General features: G+C 44.1%; 1 protein-coding gene across 1 annotated transcript in view; it reads right to left on the bottom strand.

The window, feature by feature from the left end:
* The window catches only part of PKHD1 (PKHD1 ciliary IPT domain containing fibrocystin/polyductin), a 254208-nt gene that overhangs the window by 197383 nt on the left and 38174 nt on the right, over window positions 1-18651 (bottom strand). The window contains 5 exon segments of the mRNA XM_040550788.1: window positions 2662-2875; window positions 9868-10011; window positions 10180-11793; window positions 14409-14476; window positions 15912-16107. Coding sequence (XP_040406722.1) covers window positions 2662-2875; window positions 9868-10011; window positions 10180-11793; window positions 14409-14476; window positions 15912-16107 — 2236 coding nt within the window.

Below are 18651 nucleotides of genomic sequence, written 5' to 3'. Positions count from 1 at the left end.
TAACAAATGGCAATGCTTAAAGGAAATGCAACAAAAGGGGCGGATGGCAAAAGGGAGTTCAGGGATGTATCCATGCACCAGTGACGTGAATGGTAAGATTTGCACCTTTCCTGAGGAATATGCATTTGCCATTGTGTGCATAAAGTACAGGCTTTCGGACAGACTACATTAGTAGAAGCTTTATTCAAACCAGTCTAAAGCTAATAAGAACAAACAGGAAACATATTATGTGTAGTGAAGTCAGCGATGATTTCAATAGTTTTGTCCCCATCCTGGGATGAATATCTGCAAAACTCATACCCATATCCTTATTACTGCTGTTCGTTATAATTATTCCTTAGAGCAATCAATGTGTATTATTTCATGAATTCCCCAAATAGTTAATTTTTAGTTTGATCATTCTAATTTTCACTTTGCTGCAAATTCCATTACTACTTTGAAATCAAATTTTTTCTGAAATGAAATTTCAGAAAACATCTTCAAAAGCTCTGAGGTAGATCATTTGGATGACTTTAAACTCTCTCTTCCTCTACTTTTCCCCATACTTTTCTGATCAGGAAACTCATCTGAAATACATCTATCTTCTCTATCCCCACTCTCCTTCAGTGAGACCCAGTTTAGAGACACATACACCAGGAAAAAAAAATTATCAAGCCACTGGAAAATTCATTAGCAGCCCCAGTTTTAATTTCTAAATACTAGATAAGTGTGAACACAATAGGTAGAAAAGTTATAACAATAAAAAAAAATAAATAAGGTTGGAAAAATGCAGAAAAAGTAGGTTAAAAAAAAAAAGAGTTGATTTGATTTAGAAATATTTCCCTGTACCTGGAGCATTAAAACCTGTTTCTGGGACATATAAAATTAAATTGGGCAAAAAAACAGTGAAGATCAATAATGAAGCAGCCATCGAACAGACTGCCTGACTTCTCTCTCCATTGTCATGACATAACCAGCTCAGGTGCAGCCCTCCCACCCACTCACCCTGCTGGCACCAGGATGGAGCAGCTGCAGCAGCAGAACTGGAACAACCCACACCAGGAAAAGGAGCAAGAAGGAAAAGCATCATAATAATCCACCCACCGTAGATGCATCTTTATCTGTAAAGAGCTGAGCACAACTTTGATGCTCAGGGAGCAGAAAGCAATAACCAAAAGCAATAACCTGGGGCTGCCCCGTCACTCTCAAGTTTGTGGGTTACCTGGCTTGGGGTTACACTGATGTTAGCAATAGCAAAGCTTAGCAAGACAAGGCAAGGCTCCCGGGGTTTCTTGGTTTGAAACAAATCATTGTGGGAATGACAGAACTATTGAAATCAGCTTAATTTCAGGCTGTTTTTCCACTCTAGCTCTCTCTATTCCTGTCTCCCCCAGTGAAACCATCCTCCCTATCTCCCAGGATGCTATTGGACATTACCGGTGCACAACAGGATTTTGGACACACCAGTTGGCCAGCTGTATTTTTCTACTGTCTGGCCCACAGGTTGCTGGCAAAAAGACAGGTTAGGACAGAATTCTATCCTCCTCTTCCTCAATAAGAAACTAATTTATTTCTGCCTAGCACAGATTTTCTCTAAACTGACAAAAATTTCATATTTCTTAAGACATTCATCCCTTATATGAAGCCCAGCTCAAGTTTATCAGAGCTCAAAAGCTGATAAGGAGGAAATGACAGACTGACAGGCTGATGCTGTAGTTGAGTAAACCACTTTTTTTTTTTCTTTTTTGTAAACAAGTTAAAAAAAAAAAGTGGTCAATGCCACTTCTGCTGTCCTCCTTCGGTAAACACCAATTTGTTTTATTCCCTCAACACAGGGCATCCAGAACTGCCTCTGATGACTCCCTGCTGTCCCACTGGTGACAATGTTGGTGGTGGCATAAGGACGAGGATCAAATCTCTACAACTTCACTGAAGTACCTGGACAGTACCAACGTGCACCAGTCAGGAATGCCTTCACCATCTAAACAAAGCATCTAAACAATACATTGCAATGATATTCAAACTCTCCATTTAAGAGCTCAAGTGTCTTTGGGGAAGTGCTATTCATCTGTTTATTCCTTAATTCAAGCCTCCCTCTTCCTCCTTGAGGCCCTGCAGGTTTAAGTCCCCACAGCTCTATTAAAGGCATTGGTATTGGTACCAATTTTCACTCCTGGGCAACTTGGCCTTGGATTTGCAGAACCTGAGTAACTGCTTGAGCGTCCTTGTTGAGTAAACGTTGCACAGCGTGCTGAATCTTCTCTGCAACTTTTTACTCATGAAGCTGCTTAGAGAGAGGAAAAAAAAAAAAAAAAAGGCTTCTGCTTTTCATAATGCCTAATCTTTTTCCCCATTGGCATCCACCAGATGTTGCTTTGGATCAGAAGATAAATATTAAAACCTAAGAAGGAACAAAGCAGGCTGTTTACGAGATGGATTTTCTGATGTCTCTCAAACACTTTAAAAAGGTGGGAGGGAAGGAGGGGGGTCTAGAGATGCTTTGATAGACACAAGAAATGAATTTCACGACCCAGCGGAGCTCTCTAGTGGTCTCAAAGCTAAATTGCTCTGCTGGAATCAGCTGAAGAATTAGCAATCATCTCCTTCTTCAGCCCGTCTTTTGGCAGGGGAATATTCCTCGTGGATGGGCCTGCTCAGATGTTGGAGAGAAGCAGAGCTAACCTGGCAAAAAGTCCGGCCAAACACCTCTGGGAAGGGCCGCTGTCCCTCTGGTGCCACTGAGGTCGGCTATCCTCACACAGGTACAGGTAGGACACGGATCCTCGCTGCTGGTAAGGACCCACCGTGACCTGGACATCACATTCGATGAAGGTGGATCTGTCTTCTCGGCAGTCAGCGGAAGAATGTGTCAGGCCACAGAGAATGGCCAAGGATGCTGCAAAGACAGGAAGCAAAAAAATAACCCCGAACAGCCTACAGACTACTGATGTTAAGCAGATTTTGGCTACTGATGGCTATCATTTGATGCTCACGTCCCATCCTCCCTTTCAGTACATCCTTTCTGAGGGTGGGTAGTGTTTCGTGCAACTTCTTCAGTCCCTTTTGCCTTGTGTGGGCCAGCATAACTTCCCTTGTGGGACAAGCATCCAGATGGTCTTTGGGATCAAATGACCCCACATTTGGGAGGAGGTGATTAAATAAGAGTATGGGCATTCCAACTGGAGAACATGGACCATGGTTTAGAGACCAGGTGTAAGGCACATCAGTTGTGACCACTTCTGAGATCTAGCACAGCTTTGAAATCCAGAATCAAATTTAGTGAAAGCATTGCACAGCTTGGGGTGCTTCAAGGGAGCTTGGGTGAATGGGGAGACTGCTTGCTCCAGACTGACCTGAGACTTCGTCTCATTTTGACTCAGAGTGGTAGGAGGTGTGATGGGAGCAGCTGCACAGTTTGAAGTGTACTTAAGGAAAAAGAGATGTGAACAGAAATTAGATTTTCATACTCCAAATCCAGACAAAAAACACTTTAAAAAAATATGAACTTCCATTGAAGATCAAATCAATTGAAATTATTGTTTGTGTGTTTTTAAGAATCATTTAAGCAAGCAGAGATCAAGACTGTTTCCTCTCAAATCCCTCAGCATGTGAAGACTTCGAGAATTTTTATTAAACCAAAATTAATCAAACAGTTGTAACAAACTCCTGGAAAGTTCTGTGAACAGTATTACATCCTGCACTACAGCACACAAGAGTGTTCATCAAGTATCAGAATTGCAATAGACAGGAGTTCATCAAGAAAGAATTTTCCTGATTTGCTTTTTTAAATTCTAGTTTGTTCCAAAGGTTTCTTCTTTGCTGGAAAAGTATCATTATCAATTAATATCTTAGCTCTTAAGTAATTCTGAAAATGGACTTTGAAATGGAAGTAATGTGAAAATGCCATATTTCCTATGGTAAAAGATTTAAGATTTTTGCTTCAAATGATTTAATATAAGGTATTTTTGACAAGTTTATGATTGTTTAATGTTAAGGTATTGTTGTTAAAGGTATTTTTCAAAAATATTAAACCTGCCATTTCATCTGTTCTGAAATTCAGAGACAGAATCCACATTTCTTCTGTATTTTTCTTCTCTGGATTGAGAATAAGAAAAAAGTTCCTACATCTTCACATGTTTTGCAATATGCTAGATCTTTTTCCCTCCCAAATCCAGTGACAATTCTCTTGTTCGGCATCGATTCAAACACAACCAAACACAGCCCCTGCTTCAAAGACCTACACAGAAACATGAGACACAAACAACAGACAGAGAACCCTACCGAATGATGCTATCACACCTCTATTATTGCTTTTATTGTCCAGAAATTATGCCTAGAGACACCTGAGCTGTCCTACAGATCCCACAGGAGTCTCACACCCAAGTTTGTTTCAACGGCACTACACACCCGTGTTTATGTAAATGAATATCAACCAAGAGGACTAAACACTATAATAAACTTGCCTTTGCAACATTTTTACCTGTGGCAGAACCAATTCATTACAATACTTCTTCACAATAAAGCTTTTTTTTCAGCCAGTGTATATGCGGCTGAGATCTCCTCAAAACTACTGAAGAACATCTAACCAGTGAGGATGCTGTCCCTTCCCTTTCTTTACAAGACCACAAGTTTCCCGTGGACGGAAGGAGAATTTGGTCCCATTCCACAATGGGGTATAACAGCTTCTTCTGCCTTACTAGTGACAGAAAAGGCTGCAATACATTCAGATGTGGTAATGGAGACCATACAACTAGGTTTGATGTCTAATCATCTACAACAGTAATAAAGGAAGATTGTGTTCACATTAAACACTTGAGGAAGAATAAAATGAAAAAAAAATACAGGCTAGGGAGCTAATCAAAAGAGATTTTGTTTTTCTTCTTTTGCAGTCCTGAAAATAAACTGGCAGCATTTTCCTGGGTCACTAGTGGAAAAACAGCTGAACCTAACTTTAGAAAATTTGGGAAATTGGAAGTGACCCACAGAATCTCCAGACCCAAATATTTTCCTCAGTACTTGCTGCGGTCAGATGGTTAATGGACGTCACCAGAAGATGTTTTCTGCATAGCCCTCAGAGCTCGACAGAACAGCCTGTTGCCATTTGGATACCCCTGAAATTTTACATGGAAATCCTTGCTGAAGCACCCCAGCACCCTCATCTCAATGTTATCATGCCTATAGGAATGTAGGGCCCTGCATCCTGCCAACTGCTGAAATTATTTTTAACTCAAACAAACTTATTTATTTAACAAATCTAAGCTAAAGAATGTGGCTAGAAAGGGTTTTAAAGAGTTCAATGGAAGCAAAATCCAAGAAAACCCTGCTTAACCTCAGCAGCAAACCTTGAACCACTTTCTCCCTCTCAGGCAGAAGGAGAGAGGGAGCTGATCTCCACACCCTAACACCTCTGTCCATCTGATGGGGACACCTCTATGTGGGGAGGTGTCCATTTCTCAGCCCTTCCTTGAGGTTCTGGTATTCCCCTATTCTCAGAAGATTTAATACTTTTCTCAGTTAGGAGGAAGTCTTGGCTTTTCATCCCGTTCCTCTAACCATTAAATGCAAATATCCCTTGGCTGTAAAAAGCTGCCATTATCTCCTGCCACAACAGTAAAAATAAAAAAGAATTAACTAAAGATTGCAATACACACAGCACATCCTAAAAGTATATAGTGTGCCCGTTCCGGGACACCTCTCCCTACTTAATTGGTTAGTGTTTGAACCTCAGAATGAAGCTTCTTTATGCTTTAACTACTCTATAAAGATAGAACCTGCTGATCACACATTGTACAATCCCATCACTAAGATTAATGCATTCATCCCATCACGGCTCCTCTTTTGAGGTCAGACACAATGGCAGCCAAATCTCTGCATGTTGGTGACGGGTTAGGGACCCACTGCCCCCAGCCCTCTCTTTGAGGGATGCTCTGGCTTAAACCAGGAGCCTGGGATGTTCAGCACAAGGGCTTTGTTCTGGGTCACTGTTTAATAACAACTGCCGGACATGTGATGAGACTAAACCCTACAGGAGTTCCAAGGGCAGCTGCAGATTGATTGAACAACTGCCCAAGGAGTCTCAGTGCCAAACCGCACATCCCCAGTAATCCACCGCTCACAAAACGGACCGCAGAGCATAACATTAACTTGTGCTTAGCAGAGAAAACAAAAGGTAAAAAATAAATAAATAATAATGGTAAAAATAAAAGGGAAGGGAGAGGAAAAAGAGACCTGTTAAGGTCAAGTCCAACCTTTGCCTATGAAGAATTGCTCCCTACGAGACATTCATTTTGCACAGCCAGGTCCCAAGAGGTGACTTTGCAAACATCCATTCCACCGCCTGATAGATCTCACTGTCAGAACATTCTTGCCATGTAATCAATATGCATTTTTTTTTCCTCCTTTTTAATTTCATTTCCAGATTTGAAGGGCAGAAGGGACCATTTGGACCCACCAGAGACCCTCACTGCTACTCAGACTCCAATTGCCACTGCATGCCCTCTTCAGATCTCCTGCACTTACTCATACAAATAACCCCATTTCCCTGGTTATAGTCCCCTGTGGCCCTACCCCGATGCATCGCCCTGGGACATTTGCATGGCTGCATCCAAAGCTCCTTCCTCTCGCTCCTTTTGCTCCATGCAATGAGCTCCACCAAGCTATGTCTCTCATTTAAACCAGCCTCATTTCATTTCTAGATTTTAATCTGAATCATCATCTCTAAATATCAACTTTTACCAATGTAACCTGGCCAAGAGCAGGTCAGGGATTTGCCAAAAGAGATCCAAAAAGCTGTTACATCAGAATCATAAAGCCAGGCACGTTATTCCAAGCATCCTGATGCAGCCAGGCAAAAAAATAAATAAATAAAAAGCTGAGCACCACGCTCAGATATTTCACTGATGCATCTTCCTATCAATTCACCTCCTTTTAAAGATACTTCTACACCCTCACCAGTGTCCAACATACAATCTCAAATGCTGGTTTACTGCAAAATATATATACAGTACTTACCCCAGTATCACCTAATAGGAATATTCAGTTATTTTCTCACCTGCCTCAAGCTTCCTGCCAGTCTTCCCATTTTTCACAAGAGCACAGTTCAATCCCACAGACATTAGCCCTTCGTTCTGGAAATTTAACCTGAGATGAACACCCCACACCTCTATCCACACTCCTCAACAGCGTTGCAACACAAGTAACAAAGTGAGAAACAGGGAAGGGAAGAGCTCTCAGGATCAAGCCAGTTATCTCTTTACCAGACCTTTAAAGACCGGTGGGCCAGTTTGGTGTTTTTTTGCTGTTTCTCATTGAAGGGACTCTGCTTTTGTCAATTTTATCATAATTTTTTTAAAACTTTAGAAGTTTAAAATCAACTTCCAATTTGATTTTTCTGTAGCTTGCTAAAGACAGTGATTTCATAAAAGTGCCTGGGCTTGCATCCCAATTCCTTGTGCTCTTGATCAAGCACATTTCAGTACCTGGTATGCCCAGGTCTCACCAATGGTCAAACCAAAACCTTGCTTCAGCCCCTACTCCTAAGGAAGACCCCATGGGGCAGGCTCATAACTGGATCCTGTTGAGACCGGCAGTTCCTTGCATCTTAGAAGACTGCCTGTAAAGCGGGAAAGAAGTCACACTCCCTACCTGCAGGGCTTTCTCCTATGAATTTAATCACACAAGCAAGCCAGATAGACTGGCTGGGGATTCCCACATGAATCTCTCACCTTAAAGAGGCCAGAGACAACACAAGCTAGCACTGAGATCCCAGGGCAGCGAGGAGGTGTAAGCTGCAAGAGGCAAACTCCCCCAGGCAAAGAGCAGCAGGTAAAGAACCAGGTGAGGCTGGACTAACTGCACTTAATGCCCTACATGGTGGGGGATGCAATCCCCTAAGTATTAGGGGGAACTCTGGAAAGCAGCACAGATGTCATATGTAGATGTGCAGCCCATGTTCAAACCTCTCAGGGAGAGCAAATAGCCTAGCAAACTTTTACAGACTTAGTCAACCTGTACATACATCATTGACATACACATGAGAAGTGTTTTTGGCAATTCGACTGATGAGATGTGCAAGGCTGCAAAATCCAGGGCAGGAGATAGCGGGCTTGTCCTGTAAGTGGACTAAAGCAGGGTGCGTGCATCCCTTTGTTTAGGCGGGCTTCGCCCCCCTTGCACCTTCTCTTCCAAAAACCACAACCAGCAAGCAGGCAACAATCAGCGTTCGCCTGCTGACATCTAGTGCCAATAGAAAACACTGCGGTCCTGCCTCTTACTTATTTTCTCCAGGCTCCCCCCTGTCGCCTTACCCCCCAGTGAATTTTGAGCACAGTTATTAATGTTGTCGCAGTTTGGATCAATTTGATTACATTTTATTCTGCTATTCTTTCTGCAATAACCAGAATGGCTTGTTTTATGGTCTGCTTTTTTTGTTGTTGTTGGCACTCCAGCATGTTGCCTTTGAAAAAAATAATGATAAACAGTTTTGTGGACTGTGCCCAGATCCAAGAAAAAGAAAGAGGGAAAGAGAAGGAGAGGAGGAGAAAAAGCTGAGCTCTTCACAACTTCTCAGTGTCTCCTTTTGAGTGCAGGGGATTTGACAGCCTCCCTTTTCTTTTCCTGGTATTCCTCACGGATGGAGAAGCAAACCATTCTAAATGACGGGAGCAACTTAAGAATTTCAGAGTAACAGAGGCTGGAAGGGACCTCTGGATGTCTCTCATCCTAACCCCTGCTCAGAGCAATGCTAAACTTCACATTGGATTGATTTCTCAGCAGCTAATCTAGTCATGTTCTGACTGCCTGCAAGGATGGAGATTCTATATCTTTGAACAAAACCCTAGCAATGTACCCTGATGGAAACCCTCAAAACCACCATTCTTCCAGATCCCCCCAAGGAAGAGAGATCTCTGGTCACCTGGATGGCCACAGAATGGCAATGATTTCTGGAGGAGGTCTCTGGATGCTCTCCTAGCACCAGAGCTATGGAGGTGCTGAAGTTGTGTGCTACCAAGTGTTGCAATGCTGCAGCACCAAGGTAGTCCCTCTGTCCATGGGATTTGGGGAATGGCATATATCTCAGGGACTTAAAAATCTGAAATACTGCCTCTTGCAAGATGTTAGGAGCTTAATCCTGTGCTGCCAATGGGGGAAGGAGGAAGTATGCCTTGTTCAAGTGTGTGCCCATTTGTAAGCATTTCCTCCAAAACTGGAGCAAGCTCTTCTTTGAGAGAGCTAGAGAACATGGCAGCATTCCCTGCAGTGTTGCCTCTCTCCAGATAAAGAGCATGCTTTGGCTGTGGGATGATCCCATCCTGCTCTCAAGGAATTCAAATCCTCATCTCCAGCTTCCCAAAGGTATGAACTGACTGTAGCAAGGTATTCGTTCTCTCTTACAGACGTTCACCCTTTCCCACCAAGCCCCTACCCTGCTGACACCGTCCTGCCATGCAGAAAGAAAAAAAAAAAGCCATTTAAGGTAGCTCAAGTCACTAAGCCAACCATGGGAGCCGAGAGGCACTTGGGTGCCCAGCCCAAGGCCCCCCATGCACATTTTATGTGAGACGGTTTTCCCAGGGAATAGCTGCCACAGGGAACTGCTATCACGTTGCACACCTCAAATATAGCCACAAAGCATGTGTGGCAGCTCCGGCCACCGGTGGATCCAGTCCAAAGCCTACAGCCATTGGTGCCAAAACATCCCTGGCAGCAATGGACTTTGGCCTGAGCTCAAAAAGCAGAAGAGGCTATTTTGGCTCCTCTCCTCTCTCCAGGGCTGCTTCTACTTTCCCCTTGGGACAAGATACATTTACAACCACTCCACCTTTTGGGTCAAGATGGGGTTTTAGAGGACGTTTTTAACGCAACACCAGGTTTTGCGTCTTAGCTGACCGTGTAAGCGTGGGGCAAGGCAGCTCAGGTCAGTCGTCTTTGCGTTGTCCAACATTTCACAAGGCATGCCGCAGATTGTCACCGAGGTCTGCCCCGGGTCAAAACCAGTTCCATGCAGGTGAACCGCTCCTCCAGCCAAGCCACCTTGGAAAAGGACAGAAAGTGGGATTTAAGTCACAGTGCAACAGCTAGCTATCATCAGGGGTATTTTTTTTAAACTCATAATTTTGGCTTTTGTATGAAAAATAACAATTATCACAATCCATCACACTGCACCCCTTAGAGGAGCTGCAACAGTTCCTCATGACTTACCCCAGTTGTGATACACAGCTGTCACCACCAGCTGAGAGGAGAACGTCAGGTTGGAGGAAGCCCAGCCCCTGGGGACATCCAGGCCCAGCACAGGGTACTCTCCAGCGTGGAGTGGAGGAGCTGAGCACTGCAAAGTGGAGCGAGTGATGATGACACCACCACAAGCAGAGTTTCCAACAAATACATGGATGGTGTCCATCTCTGTGACATGGGATACATTCATCGTTAAAAGGAGGCCAGTGGCAACAAGCGAAAGGAAAGTTGGTGTAAACTCCTCGCTGTAGCTTATGCTTCCAATGCCATAGGAGGTGCCATCTACCATTAGCCTCACAGCCCTAGTGCCATGGCCCGGAGGCACCATGCACTGGATAGCTACACAGGTGACATTGAGAATGAGGCACGGGTGATAATCAATGAGAACAGAAGTCATGTTCTTTCCTCTCAGTGCTGAGCCTGCCAACGTGAGCAGGCCTCCACCGTTGGTGCTGAAGTTTTGAGGGTAAAACCTGTGCACCTGGGGTGTGATGGTGACAACACCAGATGCCCTCCTGAAGCAAGCTTGCCCATTTATCCTGTTGGATATGGAAATTTCATGCTCCCCTGGGGCAACACAGTCAATCTGGCACTTGATGCTGGTCTCGTTCCAGAAAGTTACCTTGCAGACAACCTGGTTATTCACATGTACCACAGGGCTGTCGCTTGGCCATGCCAACCTCTGCCCTGTGATTGTCACATAGGTGAATGTCCCGTTGGTCTCCCAGGCCACCAGATCCACAAGGGGGGTTGACTGCTCGTGAAGGTGGAGTGTACAGTCCCCAGGGCAGACACTGCTGATCCCATTGACAGTCACTGTGACATTAAGAACCCAAGAAGCCTCAGCCAACTGCTGGTAAGGCAAAAGTTGCGCCCCTGGAAGGACAATGCAATGAATGGCATCGTTATCAGAGCTCTGGATCTCACAGGAATAATTACCATCCAGACTGACCCGTACCATGTTCCTCCTGGATTTTAAAGCAACACCAGCTATAGTAAGCAGCATTCCACCACAGATTGACCCTTGTGATGGGAATATGGAGGTTATCCATGGAGTTATTGTGAGGGTCTGCAGCCTTGCTGTCACACGAGCATACCCGAGCTGTCTCTGGATAACACACACAGGGTAAGTCTCAGGTTCCAGGTTGCCCAGTGGTAAAGAGCACTCATAAAACAATGCAGACTCATTGCCATGCTGAAACTCAAGCTCACATTCACTGTCTCCAAGCTTGGCCACAGACCCAGTGATGTTTATCCCCTGGATGCTCAAGAGCAGGCTGCTGGCTGAGATTTCTGTTTCAACACTGGTAATCAGAGGTGTCAAAGCTCTTTGGTAATAAAAGGTGGTGATGTTTCTTGCAACAGGAACATCCTGAAGTGAGCTACTGCTAATGAGTACATTTACTCTGACAGAGATGTCTTGAGAATCTTCATTAAGCAAATCAGCAGCTGGTGGGGTCAGGCACCAAATGGTCTCTTCTTCCAAGCAGGTAATCAGGCAGGTTTGCCTGTTCATTGAAACAGAAACCAGGGACTGATTTTGGCTAAAGCCAACCCCAGAGATCGTGAGCAGTGTTCCACCTTGGGAGAAAAACACACCACAAAAGACAGAAGGACATTATGTGTGGGAAAGAAATTAATGGCAATCTTTGAACATTCACAAACCATGATAAAGCTGATAAGCATAGCAGTCTTATCCAGGCCGAATGGAAAAAAGAATTAAGTCCTTTATTTTTTTTTGAACAAGACAGCTACTGACAACAGCAGCCAAGTATCAGCATAATCCTATGTAGACAAGAGGCCAATGTTGTAAGATAGCCAGGGACCATCATGGCAGCAAAAAAAATGTAGAAAGCAACCACAGAATGGAAGGAAGCAGTGGTGAGAGGACCCCTGAGACTGAACAGAGACTCAACTCTTCAGGGAACGAGACTTTTTAGAGAGACAAGTGTGTGGCTAGTAAAAATAGCTTGGTCCTTTTGCATACAGGGAAAAAAAAGATGTGGTTATTATTATTATTAAAAACAAACAGGCCAGAACCACAGACCTTCTTTCAATCTTCAGTTCCACCCGGTGCCTCACGCAGAGGGCCAGATTCCAGATTTGCCACACGCAGATGGCCACTTGCCCTTGAGGAGGCAGCCAGAGGAGCTGACACAATAATGAACACTTACAGCTTAAAGACATCCCCTACCTATGTGCTCCCAGTCAGCACCATTTAAGATGGGGAGAACAGGTAGGGGAAGAGAAGAGCAGGTCCCCCACTCCAGGGGAGGGAACTCTGACCAAAGCTTCCCATGCATGGGCTGAAGGCAGGCAGGCTGTCTGCTTTCCCCTGGGGTTGCCTGGATTTTTTGTTCTTCCCTGGGCCTTCATTTGTGACCACGGAAGAAGACAGCAAATATGTAAGTAGACTCTTGATGTGAACCATTCACACAGAAAAATAGTTGAAGAGAAGTTAGACATAAGGTTGTGACATCCAGCTGTGGCTGCCCTTGTGTCTAGTGTTGGAAGCTGGAAGTTTCACAGAATTACCATCATATGCAGCTCCAGTCATATAATCTCCCTAAAGCATCCTACATTTGGGAGGCTGGTTATCTTTGCTCTGATCCTAGGATGTGGCAATGGAGTCTCCCTCTCCACAGTCACAGGAGAAAGAGTGTTGAGGGGCTGTGCCACCCACCTGGCAGCTGAGAATAGGTACCCATTATCTGGGATAAGCATGAATCCCGATGGCTGGATTTACATGACTGTGCAAAGAAGCACTGTCACCCTGTCTGCTGTGTGCTGAGAATAAGACCAGCACTGAAGAGCAGCAGTCCGGATTTTAGAAAGTGATAATGAAAAAGTTGCAACACCCTCAGCATTCCCAATTCCATGCTTCCAAGCCTATAGGTGCCTCACTTAAAGCCTGCTGAAGCATCTGTCCATCTTCCTTTAGTTTGCTTTCCAGTACCCTGCCTTGCTTAACCCTCTTTATAAATTAAGCCCATGCCCTTCCTTTTCCCATGGCCTGGCTGAAAAATAACTTGTTTTATAATGGGGTTCAGTTTCAGTGAGCTCAAATTCAGAATTCAGAAGGCCACACAGGTGGTACAGACAGCAAACAATAAGAGATAAGAGGTGAGGAGAGGTGCTTTTTGTACCAATGAGATCCTAAATTGGCTTAAGCCCTTCACAAAACTACAGCCAAGAGTTAATCAGTTATTTAACTTCCAATTTACCCCTAAAAATAAAAGAAGGGTGCAATATTTTTTTTCTTAACTTAGATAATTCTTCAAAAGTGATAACCTTTGCTCTCTAAGCTCTCATCTTTAAAGGCTTGAGCATGTCACAAACTACTGAACTAATCACGTACCACAAAGCCTGAGTTTTGTATCTTTAGGTGAGTTGTGAGGCTGGGAAAGGAATGTGTGGAGAACCTGCAGTTACATCACAGGAATTTGTTTTCAAAGGGTTCATGTAATATTCACTAAATGGATTCAACTCTCCTCCCCCTCCAACCACATGACAAAATAAACCATCTCAAATCTGTGTTTTAAGATTTAAAGTGAAATTTTTGTTTTTTAATTCAGTGATGCTTTGCTCTGAAACACAGTTGAATGATTTCCCATGTTTAAAAGACTGGAATGGGATTAATAAGTATTTAAGTTTTGATTAAAATTAACACTGAAAAAGGTTTGCTTGTGTGTGTGTTTTTGTTTGTTGTTGTTGTGGGGTTTTTGTTTGTCTTTTTGAGTTAACAAAACTAAATGCTCCATCTGGGATCAACTGAAAAAAGTGTTTGCCTGAAACCACGATTCTACCCTGCCTACCACTTCATTTCCACACAGAAAGCCATGAAATTTGGAGGCGTAATGACTGAAAGATACAGCACAGATGAGTCAGGTGTGGGCGTGCTTTCTTTTCCCAAAGGGAACATGCAAAGATACATGAGCACAGACTTGGGGAAATCATATTCGAAGCACAGGTTCCCCTGAGCCAGCCGACCAGATTGAGAGATGCTCACTACGATCCCACATTTCCAGGCTGCTGCTGTCTGCCAGTTGGTGTCTGCATAATGAAGAGTCACAGATTTAAAACACCCTCACTTAAACTGATATGAAACGGGTTGCCCCTTCCAGTCCTGCAGGAAAACTGTGCCCTTGATCCCTTTGACCTCCATAAGTGGCTGCAGATGTACAGCCGCTGCTTACCCAGAAAGGAGCCGCAGCACGGCTCGATGCTGAAGATCTCCGAGACGTAATGGATTAACAGCTCGGCCCTGCAAAACAAGCAACACAGAAGGTTTGGGTTTGTTTGGTTTTTGTTTGTTTGGGGGGAATTGTTTGTTTCTATTTTCCTCTCCTGCTGCAATGCTATTCTTTCTTGCAAATTCCTCAAGATTAGAGGGCCAAATGCCCATCTGGCACTTTCCCTTTTCTTTGCGTCCCCAAGGAACCACAGCAACAAGACCACCCAGTTTTCCAGGTGATTTGAGCTATGTCTGTCAGGAACCTTGTCTGTTGGCAGCCTGTGGGCCAACTGCAGTCCGTGCAACACAAGTGAATTGCCTAAACGAAGAAGCAGGAGCAAGAGGTTTCTGCTAAACAGATCCCAGTGTAGCCATGCCAACAGACAGGAGATCCCAGCTGCCTCCCCTTCTTTATTCCCCCCATGGGAAATAAGTAGTGGAGATAACTGCAGCAAGAGGAATACCAGGCATAACCTCCCAAAGCCCACTCAGACAGGGGTGTAGTCCTGCTTCTGTCCCACTTGCATCTATTTTTCCTCCTCATCACCCTCCTTTCAAAAACAATCCCTGCCCTGAAAAGACACAGTACAGCAGCAAACATTCCCAAGCCTGCAGTCCAGCCCACCAGAGATCAGGGTTGCCTTCTGAGATGACCCATCTCCCTCCAGTCTCTATTCCTGGAGACAAAGTGATGGTGCTGCTAACAGACTCCAGTATAAAATGGGATGAAGCCCTGTGCATCATCCCTCTGACCACAGGCTTCCTACTTGTGAAGTGCATTGGTGCAACAGGCAGCTTAGGGTGGTTTTTGAGCAACACATGCAGCCCCTTCCCCCCTAATCCCATTGTTTCAGGATCATTCCTAGCACTTGTCATGGGTAAGAGCTGCATAGCTCAGAAGCAAAACTGTACTGCTTGAGAATGCATTGTTGATCTCACTTCCAGGCGGGTTTTCCCCTGCATTTTAATTCATTTATACTGCATTTGTCTAGGAAAAAACTCAGTGTCACCTTAAAATATAGAAATAGAATCATTTGAAAACTCTCCAAACAAAACATTTTTTTTTTCCAAACTAGCTTTTGTTTATTCTCATGAAAAAAAGTGTTTCTTTTCTTCTGCTATTTTCCTACAGCAGGATGCATCTACATTTGACCTGAATTTGTGAATACCTTTGATTGCCTGAATATGCATTTTTCATCAAATCAACTGTTTTTTCTAAAATGTTTCTCTCCTGCCTCTTACTGATCTAAGGGGAGTTAATTGACTAGCATTTGCAGTTTGCTGACTTGGGTTCCACAGATCAATAAGTGCCTTGATAATTATTCATAATTTTATACTATACAGCAGATTTCACCGTTAGGTACAGGATTTTTGAAAACACTTACCTTTATTTTCAGATTAACCCTAAAATACCAAATAGGATAGAGAAGGAAATTTATATCTTAAGTGCACAAATTCACACTACCTGTTTGATGTGACAGCAACACCATTGATGATGACAGAAACATTGTACCATCCCGCAGCCAAGGCTGGGAGGGTCACGTTAACACCATGGTCCGTCTGTGCTTGGATCTGTGCCCAGGAGTGCCCAATTTGGACCTTGACATCTGCCCCTCGGTAGCTGGTGAACAAGGATATTCCAATCTGAAGCTCCTGACCCCCTGGAGAGGAGAATTGATGAAACCATTTCATTTTTTCTTGCAAGTTATTTTAGCACTTGTAAGCATCGCCTGAGGGTGAGTGTGGAGTCTCATCGTCCCGAAACAGGTCCAGTCTCGTCCATCACTCAAAACTAAAATCTAGGAAACTGCAGCGTTCCTGTGTCATTCATCCCTTGGCTTCCCTGATAAGATCATCAGCCACCAAGGTTGTCTTGAGACATTAGTACTGTGAACTTGGCTATGCTCATCTAGAGCTACTACTCTCAGTCTTCTAATAGATATTTAGGGTAAGATCTATATCTCCTTAACATAAATGCCTATCCTAAATATCCCCAGTTACTTAAGAGTCAAATCCAGACTTTCTAAAGCTCATGAACTGGAGCTGAATGAGGGATTTCTCCTAAATCCCCGACAATGATCCACACCACACTTTCCAGCGTTAATTTTGGAGGTATTTAAACTTTAAAGAAGCCTCCCACAGCTAAATGAAAATTTCCTTGAGTGCCTAAAGTCAGATGCTCATGAATACTCCAAAACACCTTGTTTTCAGGAAACAGGTCACTCTCTCCTATTTAAGCTCAGTTGTGAGTTAAGTTATATTCAGATGAGACAGAGTACTTTCCCTTACTTGTGTATTCTGTAGTAATAGAAAAGGACAAGGCCTGTGGGGAAGGGAATTTCATAACTTAAATTCCTCCTGAAATAGCTTAAAAATGTAGGCTGGTATGGTTCAGTGCAAATAAAGGCTCTGAGATAGCTATCTGCATTCAAGGAGAAGAAACAGAGCCTTTATGGAGTGATTCATCTTATTCTGAGGAAGATATCCAAAATAGCTCTGGTGAATCCCACCACAAAACTGCTAATTTCTCTTCACAGACCACATAACAAATGCAGGCAGAGACATGTTTAGGAGGTAAATCTCATCCCACCGTCAGCTCCGAAGGATGTAGGTTCAGTTGGTCAGCAGCAGGAACACACGGGACCAGGAGGAGCCTTCCAGTCCAGCTCCCTACTGTCAGACAACTACACTACATAAATCCCTTTCCTAAATTCATCAGGCAAAAGGTATTAACAGCCCTTTACCATGTACAGTTGCTGCCCAGCCTGACACACTTGTTTACCCACAGCGTTGATCCAGAATAACTACTGAGGACCAGCTGAGCCAGAACAGCTCCATTTTTGTGCATTCCTCTTCCTCTCTTCATCACAGAATCATCACAGAATCACCTAGGTTGGAAGAGACCTCCAAGATCACCAAGTCCAACCTCTGAACTAACACTAACCAGCCCTCCACTAAACCATATCACTAAGCTCTACATCTAAACGTCTCTTAAAGACCTCCAGGGATGGTGACTCAACCACTTCCCTGGGCAATCCATTCCAATGCCTAACAACCCTTTCAGTAAAGTTCTTCCTAATATCCAACCTAAACCTCCCCTGGCGCAGCTTTAGCCCCTTCCCCCTTGTCCTGTCACCAGGCGTGTGGGAGAATAGACCAACCCCCACCTCGCTACAGCCTCCTTTAAGGTACCTGTAGAATGCGATAAGGTCACCCCTGAGCCTCCTCTTCTCCAGACTGAACAATCTCAGCTCCCTCAGCCGCTCTTCTTAAGACTTGTTCTCCAGACCCCTCACCAGCTTCTTTGCCCTTCTCTGGACTCTCTCGAGCACCTCCATGTCCTTCTTGTAGTGAGGGGACCAAAACTGAACACAGTACTCAAGGTGCAGCCTCACCAGAGCCGAGTACAGGGGGACAATCACTTCCCTAGACCTGCTGGCCACACTGTTTCTTATACAAGCCAGGATGCTGTTGGCCTTCTTGGTCACTTAGGCACACTGTGGGCTCACATTCAGCCGGCTATCAATCAATACTCCCAGGTCCTTCTCTGCCAGGCAGCTTTCCAACCACTCATCTCCCAGCCTGTAGCAGTGCTTGGGGTAAAATATTTTTTATTCTCTTTCTACAGGAAAGAAAAAGAGAAGGTCATATCCGTGATAGACACACAAACAGTACAGCTCCTTGCAGAGGAAGGACTCAAGCACAGAGGCCAGAGCCAGAAAAAAAAACAAAAACCCTCAGATCCACAAATGCCAACAGGACATGAATGCAGAGCAGCCCCAGCAGGGGTAATCACAGACTTATCCTTCACAGATGAAAAAGGTGACCCTGCTCAGTCTCTTGGTAACACCACGCCTATGTGGTCGAGCCCCTTGCGGTGCATAGTGGAGCTCTTTGTGAATCCTCTGGAGAGTTACACAAATGGCTTGATATATCTAGAGATTAAAATATAACCCAAAACCAGTAGCATACCCCACCACATCCCAACAACAAGTTAGCCAGCAACCTCTGTTAAATATCCTTCTATTAAGGGAATTCCAAGCACTTAAAATCTAGAAGGCTACAGGGTCTAAAGACTCTACAGCCAGCAAAACAGCAGAAGAAAGCTCCAGAAATATAAGAAACTATCCCTAACCCTGAAAAAGACTACACCTTACGTGCCTACTTCTGCTGTTTTCAGATACTCACTGGCACAGGCAACTTAG

Source organism: Cygnus olor, chromosome 3 (assembly GCF_009769625.2).
Source record: "Cygnus olor isolate bCygOlo1 chromosome 3, bCygOlo1.pri.v2, whole genome shotgun sequence".
NCBI classification, from domain to species: Eukaryota; Metazoa; Chordata; class Aves; order Anseriformes; family Anatidae; genus Cygnus; species Cygnus olor.
The sequence above is the reverse complement of the archived record's forward strand: the minus strand, read 5'-3'. Positions and strand labels throughout refer to the sequence as shown.